General features: G+C 44.4%; 2 protein-coding genes across 2 annotated transcripts in view; one reads left to right on the forward strand and one right to left on the reverse strand.

Annotated features, from left to right (window-relative positions):
• Nucleotides 1–242: 242 nt before the first annotated feature.
• On the forward strand, nucleotides 243–4,301 carry sh2d1ab (SH2 domain containing 1A duplicate b). Its single transcript, XM_071518919.1, has 3 exons — nucleotides 243–673; nucleotides 1,125–1,188; nucleotides 3,531–4,301. The coding sequence occupies exons 1-3, from the start codon at nucleotides 537–539 to the stop codon at nucleotides 3,795–3,797; spliced, it is 468 nt and encodes a 155-aa protein (XP_071375020.1). The 5' UTR covers nucleotides 243–536; the 3' UTR covers nucleotides 3,798–4,301.
• Nucleotides 4,302–6,165: 1,864 nt separating this feature from the next.
• The window catches only part of LOC139643695 (teneurin-1-like), a 45,636-nt gene continuing 36,035 nt past the window's right edge, over nucleotides 6,166–15,766 (reverse strand). Inside the window, exons 14-22 of the mRNA XM_071518918.1 lie at nucleotides 14,958–15,202; nucleotides 13,852–14,145; nucleotides 12,606–12,850; nucleotides 11,732–11,874; nucleotides 9,597–9,808; nucleotides 9,059–9,360; nucleotides 8,240–8,946; nucleotides 7,176–7,318; nucleotides 6,166–6,957 (exon numbers count right to left, since the gene is read on the reverse strand). Of these exons, the coding sequence (XP_071375019.1) occupies nucleotides 6,202–6,957; nucleotides 7,176–7,318; nucleotides 8,240–8,946; nucleotides 9,059–9,360; nucleotides 9,597–9,808; nucleotides 11,732–11,874; nucleotides 12,606–12,850; nucleotides 13,852–14,145; nucleotides 14,958–15,202 (3,047 nt within the window). The 3' untranslated portion in view covers nucleotides 6,166–6,201. The remainder of the gene's footprint in view (nucleotides 6,958–7,175; nucleotides 7,319–8,239; nucleotides 8,947–9,058; nucleotides 9,361–9,596; nucleotides 9,809–11,731; nucleotides 11,875–12,605; nucleotides 12,851–13,851; nucleotides 14,146–14,957; nucleotides 15,203–15,766) is intronic.

Here is a 15,766-nt window from a genome sequence, read left to right on the forward strand (position 1 = left end):
TTTTTCCTCTGCAAAAAGTGATACTGCCTTTTTTTTGTTATCCCGCTCTTGTGCTTTCTATTGCGGAAATTTTCAGTTAGAATCTTTGATGTTGTTTCCTGTTGAAAAATACAATCATTTCCTGAGAGATGTACAAACTGGCACTGTATGTAGGCCTACGCGTGTGTGTGCGTGCGTGCGTGCGAGAGAGAGAGAGAGAGAGAGAGAGAGAGAGAGAGAGAGGACGACTAAGCACTAAGCCATAAAGGTTAGAGGTTGAAGAGAGCTGCTATCACTCAGGTTAAGGGAGTGGAAAATCAGAAAGCTCGCTCGCCAGCGTTCGGCTCCCTGACAGAAATTTGAAATAGCTGGCACCAATATCAAGTGAGACACTGGACAGCTGCCTCACCTGTGTTCCCACAGTCTGGAGCGCATACTGCAAAGACCAAAGACTCGCCTGCAGTAACAAAGTTGAAGGAGACAGAGAGGGAGTTGGCAGCGGGGAGCAGAACAAAGCAGAGAGGGCTGGAGTGGAGTTTAGCCTCTGGATAGCTGTGATGGAGAACCTGTCTGTGTACCACGGACCCATCGGCAAGGCGGAGGGGGAGCGGCGGCTGGCCCAGGACGGCCGGGACGGCTGCTACCTGGTCCGCAACAGCGACAGCATGGCTGGCGTCTACTGCCTGTGTGTGCTGTGAGTATACACACACACACACACACACACACACTCAGTTAGGCCAATTTGATCAGGCCATTACTGCGATTGATCAGCCCCCCCCCCAACACACACACACACACACACACACACACACACACACACACATGCAATCATATTTTCTATTATTCTACCCATTATTGATCTACACTTGTTTTCTTAGATATAGATAAACATTGTGTAGACACCCAGGCATAAACAAACCAACTGATCATTAAGAGAAAACAATATTTTCCATTCTATTCTTGCCGCGGTGTGTTGAGTGTGAAATGAACAGAGTCTCGGAGGAGCAGTGATGATGATAGTGGGGTCAAGCACCCTATTTCAGCAGTGTTTACTGACAGGGTCAACGGTGTCTGTCTCTGTCTCTCTCTGTATGTATGTATGTGTGTGTGTGTGTGTGTGTGTGTGTGTGTCTGTGTCTGTGCAGGTGCAACGGATACGTCTACACCTACAGACTCCACCTGGACGACGGAGGCTCATGGGCGGCAGAGGTGAGACATTTTGTAGTTTGACTTAGCCTTCTTTTTATGTCGCCTCGCCTCTCGTCCATCCGCTTTGGCTTTCACACGCGCTGCATGTATCAGATACGGAGGGTGTTTCAGCGCAGAACTAATTCAGCAAGCGAGGAATTTGAGGCAAACATAAGTTTTTTGAGGATTGACAGCAGCGAGAGATGGATGCATTACTTTCCGTTAGTAATAACACACTCAGAGATAGTTCCACCGCAAATTTAAGATGAGTAGCCTACGCCACAGCATCAGCATTAATATATACACCAGAGATGGGAAACATAGAATTGCAGTTGACAGCATTTCTGATGGGATATGTAATTGAGCACTGAGAGTTGGCAAACACCCAGAGATGTGGATGTATAGAGACATCAGACGACTATGTCTCTGTCTGACAACTAAGCTCGATGCTGTTGTAACTACATTTCACCCCAGCTCATTTTTACTGACAGCATCAACAGAACAGAAGGGAGAAAGACCCGAATTACATGAATTTCACTACAAGCTCAATAACAGCTTACATTATTCATGTGCAATATCAGTCACTTTAATGAAATATTCGGGGAAACAGAGGTAACACTTATGGCCAGACTATGGGCTCGGGAAGAAGGAGACAGCCAAAGTGCATTGCTATGGAAAGTGCTCTCTCCATTTGATTGACTGATTTAAAAATGCATTTGAAGAGTTTCATTCCAAAACAAGATTTTCACCCTTTGAAAAAACGCGACATCTACTCTTACAATGATTGATATCACAAAATGAAAACAAATTATTCTACTTTTTAAAGGACAGCAGATAATCTAAGTCCTTAGTTGACAAAATTGTAATATTTTCAAGGGTACAACGCTCTATATTTTAAATATATTAAATTATAACTTCAGAAATCCTCTGAGTGCTTTATGGAAGATATTATAATTTGAAGTATTGTAAAGGAATTAAATAGAAATAATGCAAAGATCCTTGAAAAAGTATTAATTTCAGTAAGGCCAAACGGACGCCATATCAGACACGTACAAATTGTGTTGAGTGTTGGAAGCAGGCCATCTTAGCAAGGAAGACACAATGGAAGTCATTTTGCAAAGAAAAACCTTTGTTGCAACCTGAAGATTAATTCTAAACAACATATTCTATTTTTTATTGAAACCACAGAAGTAAATACTTTTTTTACACTTTTTTTTGGAAAATTATCTTTGTATTATTTCAATGTTATTCAATCACAAATAAATCTGAGATTTGATGTTCCACCTTGAGATAATGGAGCAGTTTAAGTGTTTGAGATGCCACATAAATCCTGAAATAAATGCTTGTTGTAGACAAACAGAATGTGCTAAAAGCCCATAGGGATGTAACTGTAATTCAGGACTTTAAGCTGAATTTTCCTAATTTGTCATGTGATCAACTAAAATGGAGATCTAGCAAACTGATTTGTGAACAGTTTAATGAACTAAAGGCCCATTGTTAGGTATAATTTCTTAAAAATTTCTAAGAGTAAGTTTCCCCTCTATGTCTGACTGTTGTTACAGCAATTATAGATGTCTACATAATGGCATATTTCTTTTGAATTGTCATGCTCTATGAATAGATATATGTTAACTGCTCATATCTAATTGCCCCTTGGGGATAAATCAGGTCTATTGAACTGCATTTAATTGAACTGATTTTCTTTTACTGTATCTTCAATACTAGCTTGGACCAAATTACATGATACTGTATACTGTATATATAAATGACAGTCTTGTTGACTTGACTGACATGGTGCTGTCTTCCCAGCCCATCCCACTGCACAATGCACTCCAGTATTCCTGACAGTTTCCAAACTGGCAAGAGCAGATAATGTAGATATATGAGTACTGTGGGAGAGGCAATGGCATGCGATGTGGACTGGAAACCACCTACTTTATACAATTATACCTTGTCGCTTTGGATAAAAGCGCCTGCCAAATGGGAAATTGTATACACCTGGTCCATTTTTATTTTTAACATTTTTAACATATTTTAAGGGTACAACACAGTGATCCAGCATGCTGAAGTTCTTAGATACATCCTCAATTTATGACGTGTTTTCCTAAAAATAGTCCTGAAAGCATCTGCAAAACCACTGAAAATGTTTCAATCAAAATTCAGCCAAAGATGGTGTGATATGGCATGTGTTCCTCTCTGTACTTTGGTGTATCTGATGTCTTTATAAGGAGAATCTGTGAGAGCTCATTTCAGGCCGGGCCACCCCAGAGAGAGCGCCTGTCCTGTCCTCTTCATTTCCCTGCGGGGTTTGATGTGGAGATGGAGATGGAGGGGCTGAAATCTCCTCTGCTTCTCTTTTTCAGACCGTTCCTGGTGTGCAGAAGCGATATTTCCGGAAAATCAAGAACTTGATAGCAGCCTTCCAGAAGCCTGACCAAGGAATTGCTATGCCTCTGCTCTACCCTGTCACTGCTCAGAGACGGGCACAAACACACACAGAGGCACAGACACCCTGTAATAGCCTGTCACCCACACACAGCAGCCCAAACCCTTACCTCCAGCAGCAGCAACCGCCTGCTGCTCAGGGACAGAAAAACAGGAAGAAAGAGGTGCGGCAAGCTCTTGGTTAGGGACGAGCTTTAGGTTGGAAAGTACTCAATCTGCCCTCAAATTTGGTACTTTGACACTGATGTGTCTTTTAGGCCTGTAGTCTAGGTAAAAATAAAAATACTGTGAAGTGTGAGTGATGAGAAAAATACTGTCCATTGCATGCTGTGTGTGCTTAAAGTAAATTTCTGATTCTTGTAATTTTTTTTTTTTACTTGGCAGAAAAATTCCAATTAATCAGCTTCTGTTTGTTAAATTCTGTACAGATAATTAGTCATTTATGTTCTAGCACTGATTCAGAACAGACTAATTCTGTTTTTTTTTTTGTTTTTTTTGGCCGTATGCGGCAAAGGAAAATACCCCATAACTTTTGAGGCTGTGTTGTTCAGATGTAAAATATTCAACTGCTGAAACATTAATATCCATTACTGCATACATAAGTTGACAACAAATATTGTGCTCTGGTTTCTTAATACAATTCAGCGATGTGAATGGCAAAGAAAATAAATGATATTGGTTGAAATAAACTCTTTAAATGAGGTCACGCATACACAGCCATACACACCAGTCTCTATCTGACATATAGTGTGGAACAAAAATTCAATTTGACATATTAAAATACTGATTTCCATGGAGAGAATGCTGACTGCCAGAGAGGGGGAAAAAATCTGTCATTCATCTGATTGACATTACTGCTCCACACACAAATGGCGAGATAGAGAGAGAGACAGAGAAAGAGAATTTAGAGAGAGAGAAAGAGAGAGAGAGGGAGCATCCATTCAGCACAGACCGTTCTTCAGTGCAGCTGTCTCCTAGCAACCAGACCCTCCATCTTTTCACCACGGAGATGAGCTTGGACAACATCTAGCGGAGCATATGGTTTCGAAGGGAAGGTGCATCGCAGACGATCAGCAAAGTGCTAGTCAGGAACGTATATCACCTGCTCACAGTCAGAACATATGCATAGTACGGCTCTGTCATCCACAGCCCAGGAGAGAAACACAAACAATTAATGACGGGCAGATGGTGGAGTGACGGAGGGAGGGTGGCTGGTGGGGGAAAGGCAGACGGACGGGGAGCTAGATTAGTGGTAGCTAAATTAAAAAAAACCCAAACTTCTTTACTTTCTTTTTCAACTTTTTCCGGGGACAGGCTTGGAAGTGGTTCACATGTAGTCTGATTGGCATTTCCTAATGAGAGGAGACAAGCTGTAGAGAACGGCACAGCCAACTCCAGGTCCTGCCCCTTCTGCACTCACCACCCACTCGCTGAGCCTCAGCTGTCACATTTCTTTTTCCCTTCCTGTTTTTTTTTTTTTTCTCCTCTCTTCTGACAGACGCAGGTTTCTCATGCATATCTCAGCTTGAGCCATAATGATGGGTGATAATGACAGCACAGATTTGAAAGTTACAAACTCCCAGAAACAAGAACAAAGAGCGCAACACAAATGTGTGTGTGTAGGAGAGAGAGGAAGGCGCAGACGGAGAGAGAGAAAAAGAGCGAGAGATAGAGAGAGAGATAGCAAGAGAGAGCACTAGAGACAGAGAGAGAAATAATAAGCAACGATGCCTATGAAATCCCAGGGAGCAATCCAGTAATTCACACATAATAACTTTAATCAGCACTGTAACCCAATAAAGTCAGATTTTTCAGCGAGAATATTTACTATAGCCATGTATAATTCTTTGCAAAAATGTAATTGTTTTTCTATTGATTAACAATACTGACACTTACTTATGAACAACAGAATTTCCAGTTGAGCACTTTTTTCAGTGTGAAAGCACTGGCTATGTACATTCTTGATCTTAGTATACACACTCATACAAACTACTGTTGGAGCACACCAGAGGCAGAAAACAGGTTTCCTTCTCTAAAGGGGAGTGTCAGAGTCGACAAGGCCTCTCTTACACAATATGTAAACGATAGTATATCCGAGGTAAACCATGTATTAACTCAAATGGCAACCAGAGAGCTCTTGATCTGAGCTCACATCAGGACAAGGATTATTCACTGGCAATCCTACTGTCTTCATTTCTACAGTTCACTGAAGTTGAACAGAAAGTCCAATATGATGAACAGTGTCGAGAGAGCAACGACAGTCGGTCAGTAAGTCAGTCGGTCGGTCGGTCGGTCAGTCAATCAGTCCCAGGCGAGTCTGGATACAAAAAGCAAAGCCACAGCCAAACCACACTGCTTGTGCCACTGTTAGAAATTGGAGAAACTGGACGATAATAATAAAATACCATCATTTTGTCACAATTAAAGGCATTTGGAAATATTTTTTTTCCCCCAATCTCTCTTCTTGTTCTTGTTCTTCTTTGTCGTCGTCTTCTTTTTTTGATACAGTATAGAAACAGTAGAACAAATCAGAGTAGAGTAGAAACAGGCAGTCTTTGGTGGGGGTGGGGGGCTGCATGTGTGTCTCTGTTACCTGCCCCCCACCTCGCTCAGTGTCATGAAGTGGATGTTGGAGGGGCAGTCGGACAGCTCCGGCTGCTGCTCTATGGGCAGGGAGTAGTAGCCGTCGTAACCCTGAACCCGTCTTCCAGACAGCAGCTGCTGCTTCTCCGCCTCGCTCCACACCCTGCTTCCTCCGTCCCCTTCCTCCACCCTCTTCCTCTCCTTCTCCCAGGCCCCCTCCACCGCTCTCCTCCGCGCCTCCTCTCTCACCCTCGCCCTCTCCTCCTCCTCGCTCCCGCCGTAGCGCACGCACAGACACAGCGCCCCCTGTTGGAGGGTGATGTCAGCGAATCGTCGAGTCCTGCCGTTCACCGTGGCGCTCATCTGAGACACGCTCACGTTGACCCCGCTCTCTAGGACGCGCCCCCCGACTCCGAGCCCCAGCGCGAGGTCTTCCTCGATCGGCCGGGACTGGAGGAAGTGATGGGTGTCGCAGCCGTGCACGGTGAAGCTTAGCCCGCTCAGGTGGACGGCGCCGTTCAAAATGGCCGCCACACGGCGACTGTCCTCGCTGGCCACGCCGATGACCTCAGCGCTGACGCGTCCGTGGGAGACGGCGAATCGGATGCTGGGGCCAAGGAGGGAGGGTCGGGAGCCAAAGGGAGGAGGACGAGACGGCCGGTGGCATGTGGAGCCTACAGGCTCCGAGACCAAAGGCAACCTCTCCAGAGAGATGAAACTCCTCAGCTGTCTCTGTAGCTCGCACTGGATCCCCAAGACCACCTGAGGGAAGAACATGAGACGAAAACTAAGCTAAGCTGATGGAAAATTCATACAGTATTCCGTTAGATTTTTATCACTGAGAAGGTAGAAAGCACTGCTCATTATGAAGTTCGATCATGTAAAGTCAAAGGCTCATCTCTGAGTCTACCCTTAAGGTCAGTGGGTGAGAAGAATTACTGTGTGTGTGGTGGTGTACTGGGTGCTGACAGACAGCCCACCTTGCTGGAGTCCCAGTCCTGGGTCTTGGTCTGGGTTTTCATCAGTTCGTAAGCCTGCTCCATGCTGCGCACCTCGGGCTTAGGGAAGCCTGGGACAACGTTGTGAAGCTGGAAGCCAAACAACTGCAGCCAGCTACCAATGTCTGGACACACACCGCCCACGCAGGTCCAGAGGTACATAGGCAAGCAGGGATGTATACACACACACACACACACACACACACACACACACACACACACACACACACACACACACACACACACACACACACACACAGAAGGATCGAAAGTTAACAAAGAGAAGAAGAAACTTAAAATGTGAATATAATGTGGAGTTAACGATGTGCTATACTGTGAAGAGAGCAAAAGGTCATAAGGCCAAGGAAACAACTCTTTCTACGGGAAATCACACAATTTATGTAAATAATACATGGCAGAGATGGCTTGGCTGGTGTTGCCCTGACAAACAGATTCCTTTTGTAATAAACAATCTGCCTGCAGGAAAACGTGACAGTCCAAATGAATGTTCCATTAACCGGAGGGACAAACGCCCCTACCAACATCCTCTATTCATCCTCCTACTATTCCGTCTCCCTCTCTCTCGCTTCCTTGCTTCAGTTTCTATTTTGCCTCTTGGGGAAACAGTATGTTCCTGACAGACAGAGGGAACAAAACACAACAGCCTGTGTTAAAAAGAGGGAACAAAACACAACAGCCTGTGTTAAAAACAGGATGATCAGAGACACGGCTGTCTTTTCTGTCCAGCATGTTCTGTCTGTCTGTCGCACCTTCTCTCTCTGCCAAACAGAGGCTCACCTGTGGTTAACTGTGTGCCCCTTTCACTTGTTCTGTGTGGCAGATGTTTTTCCATGTAGGCGTATGTGTGTGGGAGTGAGTGCCTGAGAGCGAGAGACCTGCCTGCATCAGTGTGAGAGTTGTAATGTGGCAGTTTGTGTGAGTCAGTCAGTGATTGATTGAGTGTAGGTGTAAGTATGAGAGTGAGTAGGAGTGTGTGTGTGTGTGTGTGTGTGTGTGTGTGTGTGTGTGTGTGCGTGTCAGCTCACCTGTAGTAAACTGGGTCACCTCCTCCACTCTCCCGACAGGACAGTTATTCTTGAAGGCGTACAAGTTAAACGGCCTCGGCTCCTTACTGAGCTCCCCCCACAGCTCGTGATTGGGCGAGGTCCATCGGCCCGCTAGCGTGTCATAGTCCCGCCTGCCCAAATGGACCAGTCGGGTGAGAGGGTCGTACAAGCCTCCATGGAAACCGATGACCAGCTGGAAGTCGGGGTTGGTGTCCTGGTAGACCTCTCCATAGGGCGTGTAGAGGATCTCTTTGACCAGGCGCCCCCTGCTGGAGAACACTGCCCTCGGGGTCCCTACGCTGTCACAGGCTACATAGTACTCCTCCCCGCTGCTCAACTCCATGGCGATGAGATGGCCCTGCAGGTCGTAGTACAGGGACGTGATCAGATTGCTGCTGTGGTTGTATAGGTGGCTGACCCTGGTGGGCTGCGACAGATCAGCATAGAAGAACTGCAGCTGCTGGCCCTGGCTGGTCCTGGTGGCCACACGCCGACCCAACCCGTCGTAGCGGTACCAGACGGTGCGCTCGGACACCCGATTGAAGACGCGGGTCAGCAGGCCGTTGGAGTTGTAGTCAAACAGGTCGTTTGCTCGTTGGCGGAGGAAGCCATCGTCATCCACGCTGTACTGTAATTCGCCGAGGCGAGTGATGCGGTCTCTCTGGTCGTAACGCAGCGGAGTCAGTCTGCAATCAAACCAGACAAGAAGGATCAAATCACCTTTGCTGGGAAAACAGGCATTCACATGATAACACATGAAATACACTTGCCATGACATAATGATGACACATTACTAACCTAGCACTGGTTCCATGGCTGAGCAGGTTGATGTTCCCGTTGAGGTCATAACTATAACGCCACTGAGGTCGCTCATTAACTGAGGCACTTTGCAGCTGGCTGTCTGCGTCGTACTCGTAGGAGTAGCGGGTCACGTTGCTGTCCACGCCCACCCTGATGTCACAGGTGGTGGTGCGTCCAGCAGAGTCATACTGGATGGTCATCCAGTAGGCGATGGACTTGAGGATCTCATATTGAACCTCCACCACCTGGCCGTAGGAGTTAAATACCTTGGTGTGCTTCATCAGATGGGTGGTGATCACCTAGACAACCGCAGACAAGATGGATTAGACATGCACCTAAACAAGAAATGCATGCACCTAAAAGGCCATCACCAGGCTGAAGAGCTTCATGCAGCATGAAAGATTTACTTGTTTGAACACAGCAGCAAAGAAGCAAAGATTAGAGGCTTGACTACTAGAGTTATAACAATTTATGCCCTCATGGTATGATATTGTAAGTGCTTCCACAGGTAATTCCACAGGTGTAGTCTGCCTACCTGGTTGAGGTCGTAGAAGATGACGCTGAACTTGCCAAACTGCTCGACCCGTCCCGACACGTCAACATAGCGGTACAGATCTATGGGCAGAGGGGTCTCATTGATGACTGCCTGCATGCTAGTCACTCTGAAGTTGTTGTAGCTGTAGTCAAACCTGGCATTGACCAAGCCCTCCTCACTGAAGCGGAAGATCTGCCGACTTGTCAGAGGACCTACACAGAGGAATCACAGAGGATTTGTGTAAGAAATCCATAGAGATTCAGGTTTGAGCGTTCACAAACACACATACAAGCTTCACAAACATAGAACTGTGCACATAAGCTTGGACAAAGAGGTAAATACAAATACGCACGTTCACACATGCACAAACTACACACATATGCACAGGCAGGCGCACACACACACACACACACACACACACACACACACACACACACACGCTCTTCACAATTGGTCATTATGCCAGCCATACCATGCTTACCTAATTAATTCAAATCAAGGACTAATTCAACATCATTAACACAGACACACACAGAGCAATCCATTCAATCTTAACTATCCTCACACCTCTATGGCATTTCCAGTGGTGACCTTTAATATGGAGAGATAATGAAATCTAAAGACAATAGCCATGATGGGCCAATGTGCTCCTTAATGTCAGAACATCAACTTTAACAACACCATTCATCACCTCTGCTGCTAGCTGCTACAGCTCATCCTCCATTTGGAAAAAAGGGCTGCTAATGAAACACCATTATGATGCTATTTGAGATGACTCTGATTGCAGTTAAAATGACTAACTGTCTGGCTTTGGAGACTGTAAAGAGCTGGATCAGCATTGCATATTTTCTTTTTATTTTCTGTGGAATGTTGATTCTAAACCTGTGCTAATGGGAACATGGCACAAGCACTGAGAGTGAGGTGGAGGCTTTTCTGCAGCCCTGGGGAACTCGCAGTCTGCTCGTCTCGCTTCTCTAGCTGTCACTTTCCCAGGCTGTCATCTTTCCTTACTTTTCCTGTTCCTCTCCCTCGCCTACCTCTCTATCCCTGTCTCTCATTTTTGTCCCTATACTCTTGCTTCTTTCCTCTCAAGGGACAATTACCACTATCTCTCCTCTGTGAGGCTCCGTTTGTTCTGCTGAAATGAGATCAGTTAAAGGAAGGTGAGAGTCCATTCACAGGGAGGGCAAAGTGATAAACACACGCGCACATGCACGGACACACACACACACACACACACACACGGCTGGGCCAAGGAGATTAGTGCCACCTGACCATGGTGAGCCAATCGCAGAGCCAAGTGAAGGGAACCAATAGCAGAGATCAGAGCACTCTGAAGGACTCTGGAAAGACTCGGGAACTTGAGGGAATTGATGAACTGTGTTAACAATGGCAGTATCCCACTTTATCTGCTGCTACATCTAAACGGGCCCCCTGATGGTCATACCATTACTGGCTAATACCCAGTAGCTTAGCAATTTATGAGGTGCATTGTGCTTCTAACTAATTTTCCATATCAGAAGTGAAACGATTGTCAGATTAATTAGTTTGTGATTGGTGGCCCCGGGTAAGATTCACTGGTTCACTGGCACACACAGATATGCACATATGCAAACATGAACCTAGACTAGTATTTACGCACACAACAAACATAACGTATATACACATACACACACACACTACACACTGGCTTATATTCAAACATTCAGTTGTTTACTTTGATCATGCAGCTTGGTTGCGGAGGTGGGGGAGAGATAGCAGCGCTGGAAGCCCAGGAGGTGGTCTCATATTTACATCTGTGGTAGACCACAGTCTCTTCCACCCTTAGATACTCAGTTCTACTCACACTTCTAATTGTGTGTCAGTCCCTGATCAAATAACGGCACTGCTGACTCAAAACCAGACTAGCGAGTTTGATACCACTCAAGAAATCTGGCTCTTGGCTCAACCAGCTGCATGATTGCGCGTTCTTGTCACAGTAAAAATGCTTAAAGTTATATTTCTTTTGCTTGTGGTAGTCCCTTTTAAAAAATGCATTTAAAAATGACTCATTGCATATTGTAAATATTTTATAGTGGCTTTTGGTCCTTTAGTGTGTATGTTCTGTGAGTGTGCATGTGCGTAGATATATATACCTGTCTGTCTGTATCGTATAGAGCTAATGAAGCCGTTGTGGGTGAGGTGAATGGTCTTGACAGTGCCGGAGGCGTCGTCGTAGGTGAAGGTCACGAGAGTGGAGTCGTACACCACCTCCGAGAGCCGCGCTGCTGGTGTATACCTTGAAAAACAGAACGTTATCACAGCTGATTTTAATAATTATTGGTTATGTTTGCAGTCATCCTTTATAAACAATATAAAAAAATCACTAAGCTGTTATATTTTAACAAACGGTATTGCTTTAACACTTACTCAACACGCATTTTTCAGTACAGTTTGAGTAAACAAGTAAACATGTCGTCCCCCACAAATGACGCAATCAGAAACAAGTTGCATCATCCCTCAACGTTTCATCAAAATCAGACCGGCTGGTGTAGCAGCTATGGCCTTTCAAAATCAGAAAATATGACCATTTATTGTAGCGTCCCCATCAGGCCACTAAGTGTAAATGTTTTGAACACCAGAACACAGTGCCAAAATGCATTATCCCTCCAAGTTTTGTCAAAATCGGACCACTGGTGTCTGAGATAGTATGATGATACAAATTTTGACCTTTAATTGTAGTGGCCTCATTAGTCTAATCAGTGTAATTATTGTAAAGATAGCTGGATGTGTGTAGCAGGTTTCGTGTCAGTTGGACTTATGGTATAGGAAGGCCTTTCAGTGTTTGAAATTTTGACCTTTAATTATAGCGCCTTCATTAGGCCAATCAGTGTAATGTTTTTAAACACCAGACTACAGGGCTGAAATGCGTCATCCCTCCAAGTTTGGTCATGTCACCTGATTTCATTGCAACAATAAAAGCAACAATTGCTCCAGTCATATTTCTCTGATCAGCGCCTTCCTCCGTACCTGTAGATAATACTGCGTCCTGTCCCCAAGTACTGAGTCCTCAGCAGCCGCCCATCAAGGCTGTAGTCCTGCAGGAAGGAGGCCTGGCTGTCTGGGGGCATGTATATGTTCCTGTAGTAGCCTATGGACAGCAGTGACTGCAGGGTGTGTCTCACCATGCTGGGCATTGTCACAGCAACCAGGCGGTCTGTCTGGTCGTACTCAAACACATAGCGCCGCTGGCTATGCAGGAGCAGCATGATGGACTGCAAGAACACAGACACATGCATACCAGAGTTGGAATAGCTTTGTGGTTTGCTGGAGTTTGCATTTCCATTTTGGTATATTATATTTTCTATTTTCACTGTTGTTGGTATTTCCAAAAAATTATTGTTATTTCCAAAGAGAGAACAACCTTGATTTTAGCTGGATGAATGCATTTGTGAGTTTATTCAATGGGTTTCAAAAGGGTTTCATAAACCCAAGGGTTTTTAGAATTGTCTCTTCTGATACAGGACTGTTTATTCAAATGAAGTAAAAACATGAAAATCACCAGAATTGGAGTTACAAGGTTTTCACCCGACAGCAACAATTTGGTTTTCAATTTCAATTTTCTTTTAATTATTTTTCAGACAAGATTAGATTGATTTATGTTTATTTAGAAATGGTTTGTTAGGTTTTATTTCATTTAGTTTCAGTGTTATTAGTAAGGGCCAAACACAATGTGTCTGGAGTAGCTATTTGTCATGTCCAAAATTAAAAAGGTTATACAAAAATACTTTTCTATTGGAGTGTTATAATATCTGAGGTGTAATATCAACGCATTAATAATACATGTGGGTCTTATTAATTTCTAGATGGTTCTCTAGTATAATCTCATTTACCCTCTCATTTTGTCCTGGACCAAAAAAAAAACTGTCACTAAAAATATTTCAGGCTGAATATTTTATTCAATTAATTTTGGACAAGGAAATTATAATTTCTGTTAACTTTCAGCTTCGTCACACACTTAATTTTGTTATTTTTATTTTGGTTTACTGAGATACTTTTCGTGGCTACTTTTAGCATTAGTTTTAACTTTAGAGAACTACAGTAACCTTGAAGCACACAAAGGAAGGTGTGTGGTTGAGCGCTGCTGCTGGTAGCAAAGAGACACAAAGAAAAATGAGTGAAACTATTAACCAAATCTCATCGTGATGCGACCACAGAGACCATCCATCACATCACCGCTCAGCATCAATTTCCTGTACATAGAAACAGGTTTTACCCTGTCCACATATGTGTAGCTCCAGATCTTGCCGTTGACCCAGGCTCTGGACACCACCTTGTCGTTCTCGTACTCCAGCCTCTCGGACCACTCTCCACGGTGGATGGCTGACAGCAGTCCTCCACTGGAGTAGCTGATGTTGACCTCAGTGTACTTGCTGCTGGGGGACCAGACCACGGGACGGCCCAGCAAGTCATACTGAATATGGAGGGTGAACTTTCGGTGGTCATCATAGATCTTCCCCACCCTGGTGCTCTGGTCAAAGTCTATAGATAGCAGATTCCTGTTATGCGCCTGACGAGAAAAAAAAAACAGCAGCAAGCCCATGTCAGCTAGAGAGAGGATGTGGAGAGAAGAAAATAAAAGACAACAAAGGCAACTTTTCAACTTTAGTGCTTTATCAATCATCATAGATGGATTATAAATAAGGCTGCAGACATAGATATTCATAGAAATAAAGCAACCTGTCTCAGACCACACATTTTATCAGTGTAGATTAATGACTTGTGACATTCAGCGCAAACCAGGTCTTCTTCATATTAACAATAAATTGCTTTGTGAACAAATGAGGAACCTAGTGCTGGGGATTTCTAATTAATTAGTATACTTTAAATGAGTTCTCTCATGAAATATTCTGTTTGTGTGGCGTACGTTCTGTACCAGGGAGAAAGGGAAGGGGTGTGATAGTTCACAAATGATGCAGGGAAAGTACAGCTGAAAGGTTCCGAGTCATTTGGCCTATCAGCTAACCCCAAATGACGTCTGCCCATTAATCACTCCAAAACATCTAGCTTGTTTATGCAACTCTCAGCTGCACTGTTCCCACTGGTATACAGATTTATGCTCTATATGGGTCAAAACAAATGTAAGATCCAAGTGCATGGATTTGGATACACTGCACTGCACTGCCATTTCTGTGTTGTTTATAGAAGAGTGTATAAAGTAAAGGTCAGACTGTATAACTATTACCTTGGTTAATATGCTCAGCCTACTTCTAACTTGTGTTTTGAGGTGATTTATTCTTACAGGTCAGTTAGCTCAGGCATACTAGGAATAATTTCATTTGTATATTATGAGTATGAGGGTTAGGTGTTTTAGCGTATTACCCTGAGCCTGCGTTCATAAGTGCTGTAGTTGGTCTTGGCTTGCTCCTTCCTCTGCCTCCACTCTATCAGGCTGGGGGCGTGGTCTCCCGGCAGGCTGATGTTACAGCGGCTGGCCGTGGGGCTGACTCCTCCCCCGACACCTCCAGGGAGGAGGGGCTCCGTGCTGAGTGACAGCTCCATCCCACTCGCCAGCGACACAAGGAACGACCCGTCTGCGCTCACTCGGTACGAACTCTGAGCGTGGTCTGGGCGTTGGTCATGTATCATATGCAGCACACGCACACATGCACACAAGGATGCAAAAATGCAATAACAAATCAAAGAAGTGTGAAAAACATCAGTCACTGCCTCTCAACAAGGAACATTGAATAACAACAGCATGACATCTCAGATGAGTCTTTCAGTAATCTGCGCATGAACACAATAATTACTCTCTCTAGCTCTTTGTTTGTGTGTATTGGTTGAACTGATTGCTCCAATCTCTCAGTGGTAATTCATTTTTTTGTCTTTTTTTTGTCTTTTTCACTCTCTCTCATGTTGTGCAACATATGCATATTGTATGTGTTATTTTATCTTTAGGAAAATGTAAACTATACAGAAATAAAAAAGAGAGAGGGAGAGAAAGAGAGACGGACAGACAGACAGACAGACAGACAGACAGACAGACAGACAGAGAGAGAGAGAGCGCTGGCCACTTTCTTCTCTATTTCCTGACAGCGCACGTGCGTCTGAGCTTTTCACACATTTGCAAAAGTTTCCCAGAAACTGTTCTTTCATTTCTACTATGTACTAGGTTGACATCCCTGGCA

Source organism: Centroberyx affinis, unplaced genomic scaffold, assembly GCF_046629955.1.
Source record: "Centroberyx affinis isolate AG114_WGS23_722 - 3 ecotype Tasmania unplaced genomic scaffold, CSIRO-AGI_Caff_v1 ptg000643l_1, whole genome shotgun sequence".
Taxonomy (NCBI): domain Eukaryota; kingdom Metazoa; phylum Chordata; class Actinopteri; order Beryciformes; family Berycidae; genus Centroberyx; species Centroberyx affinis.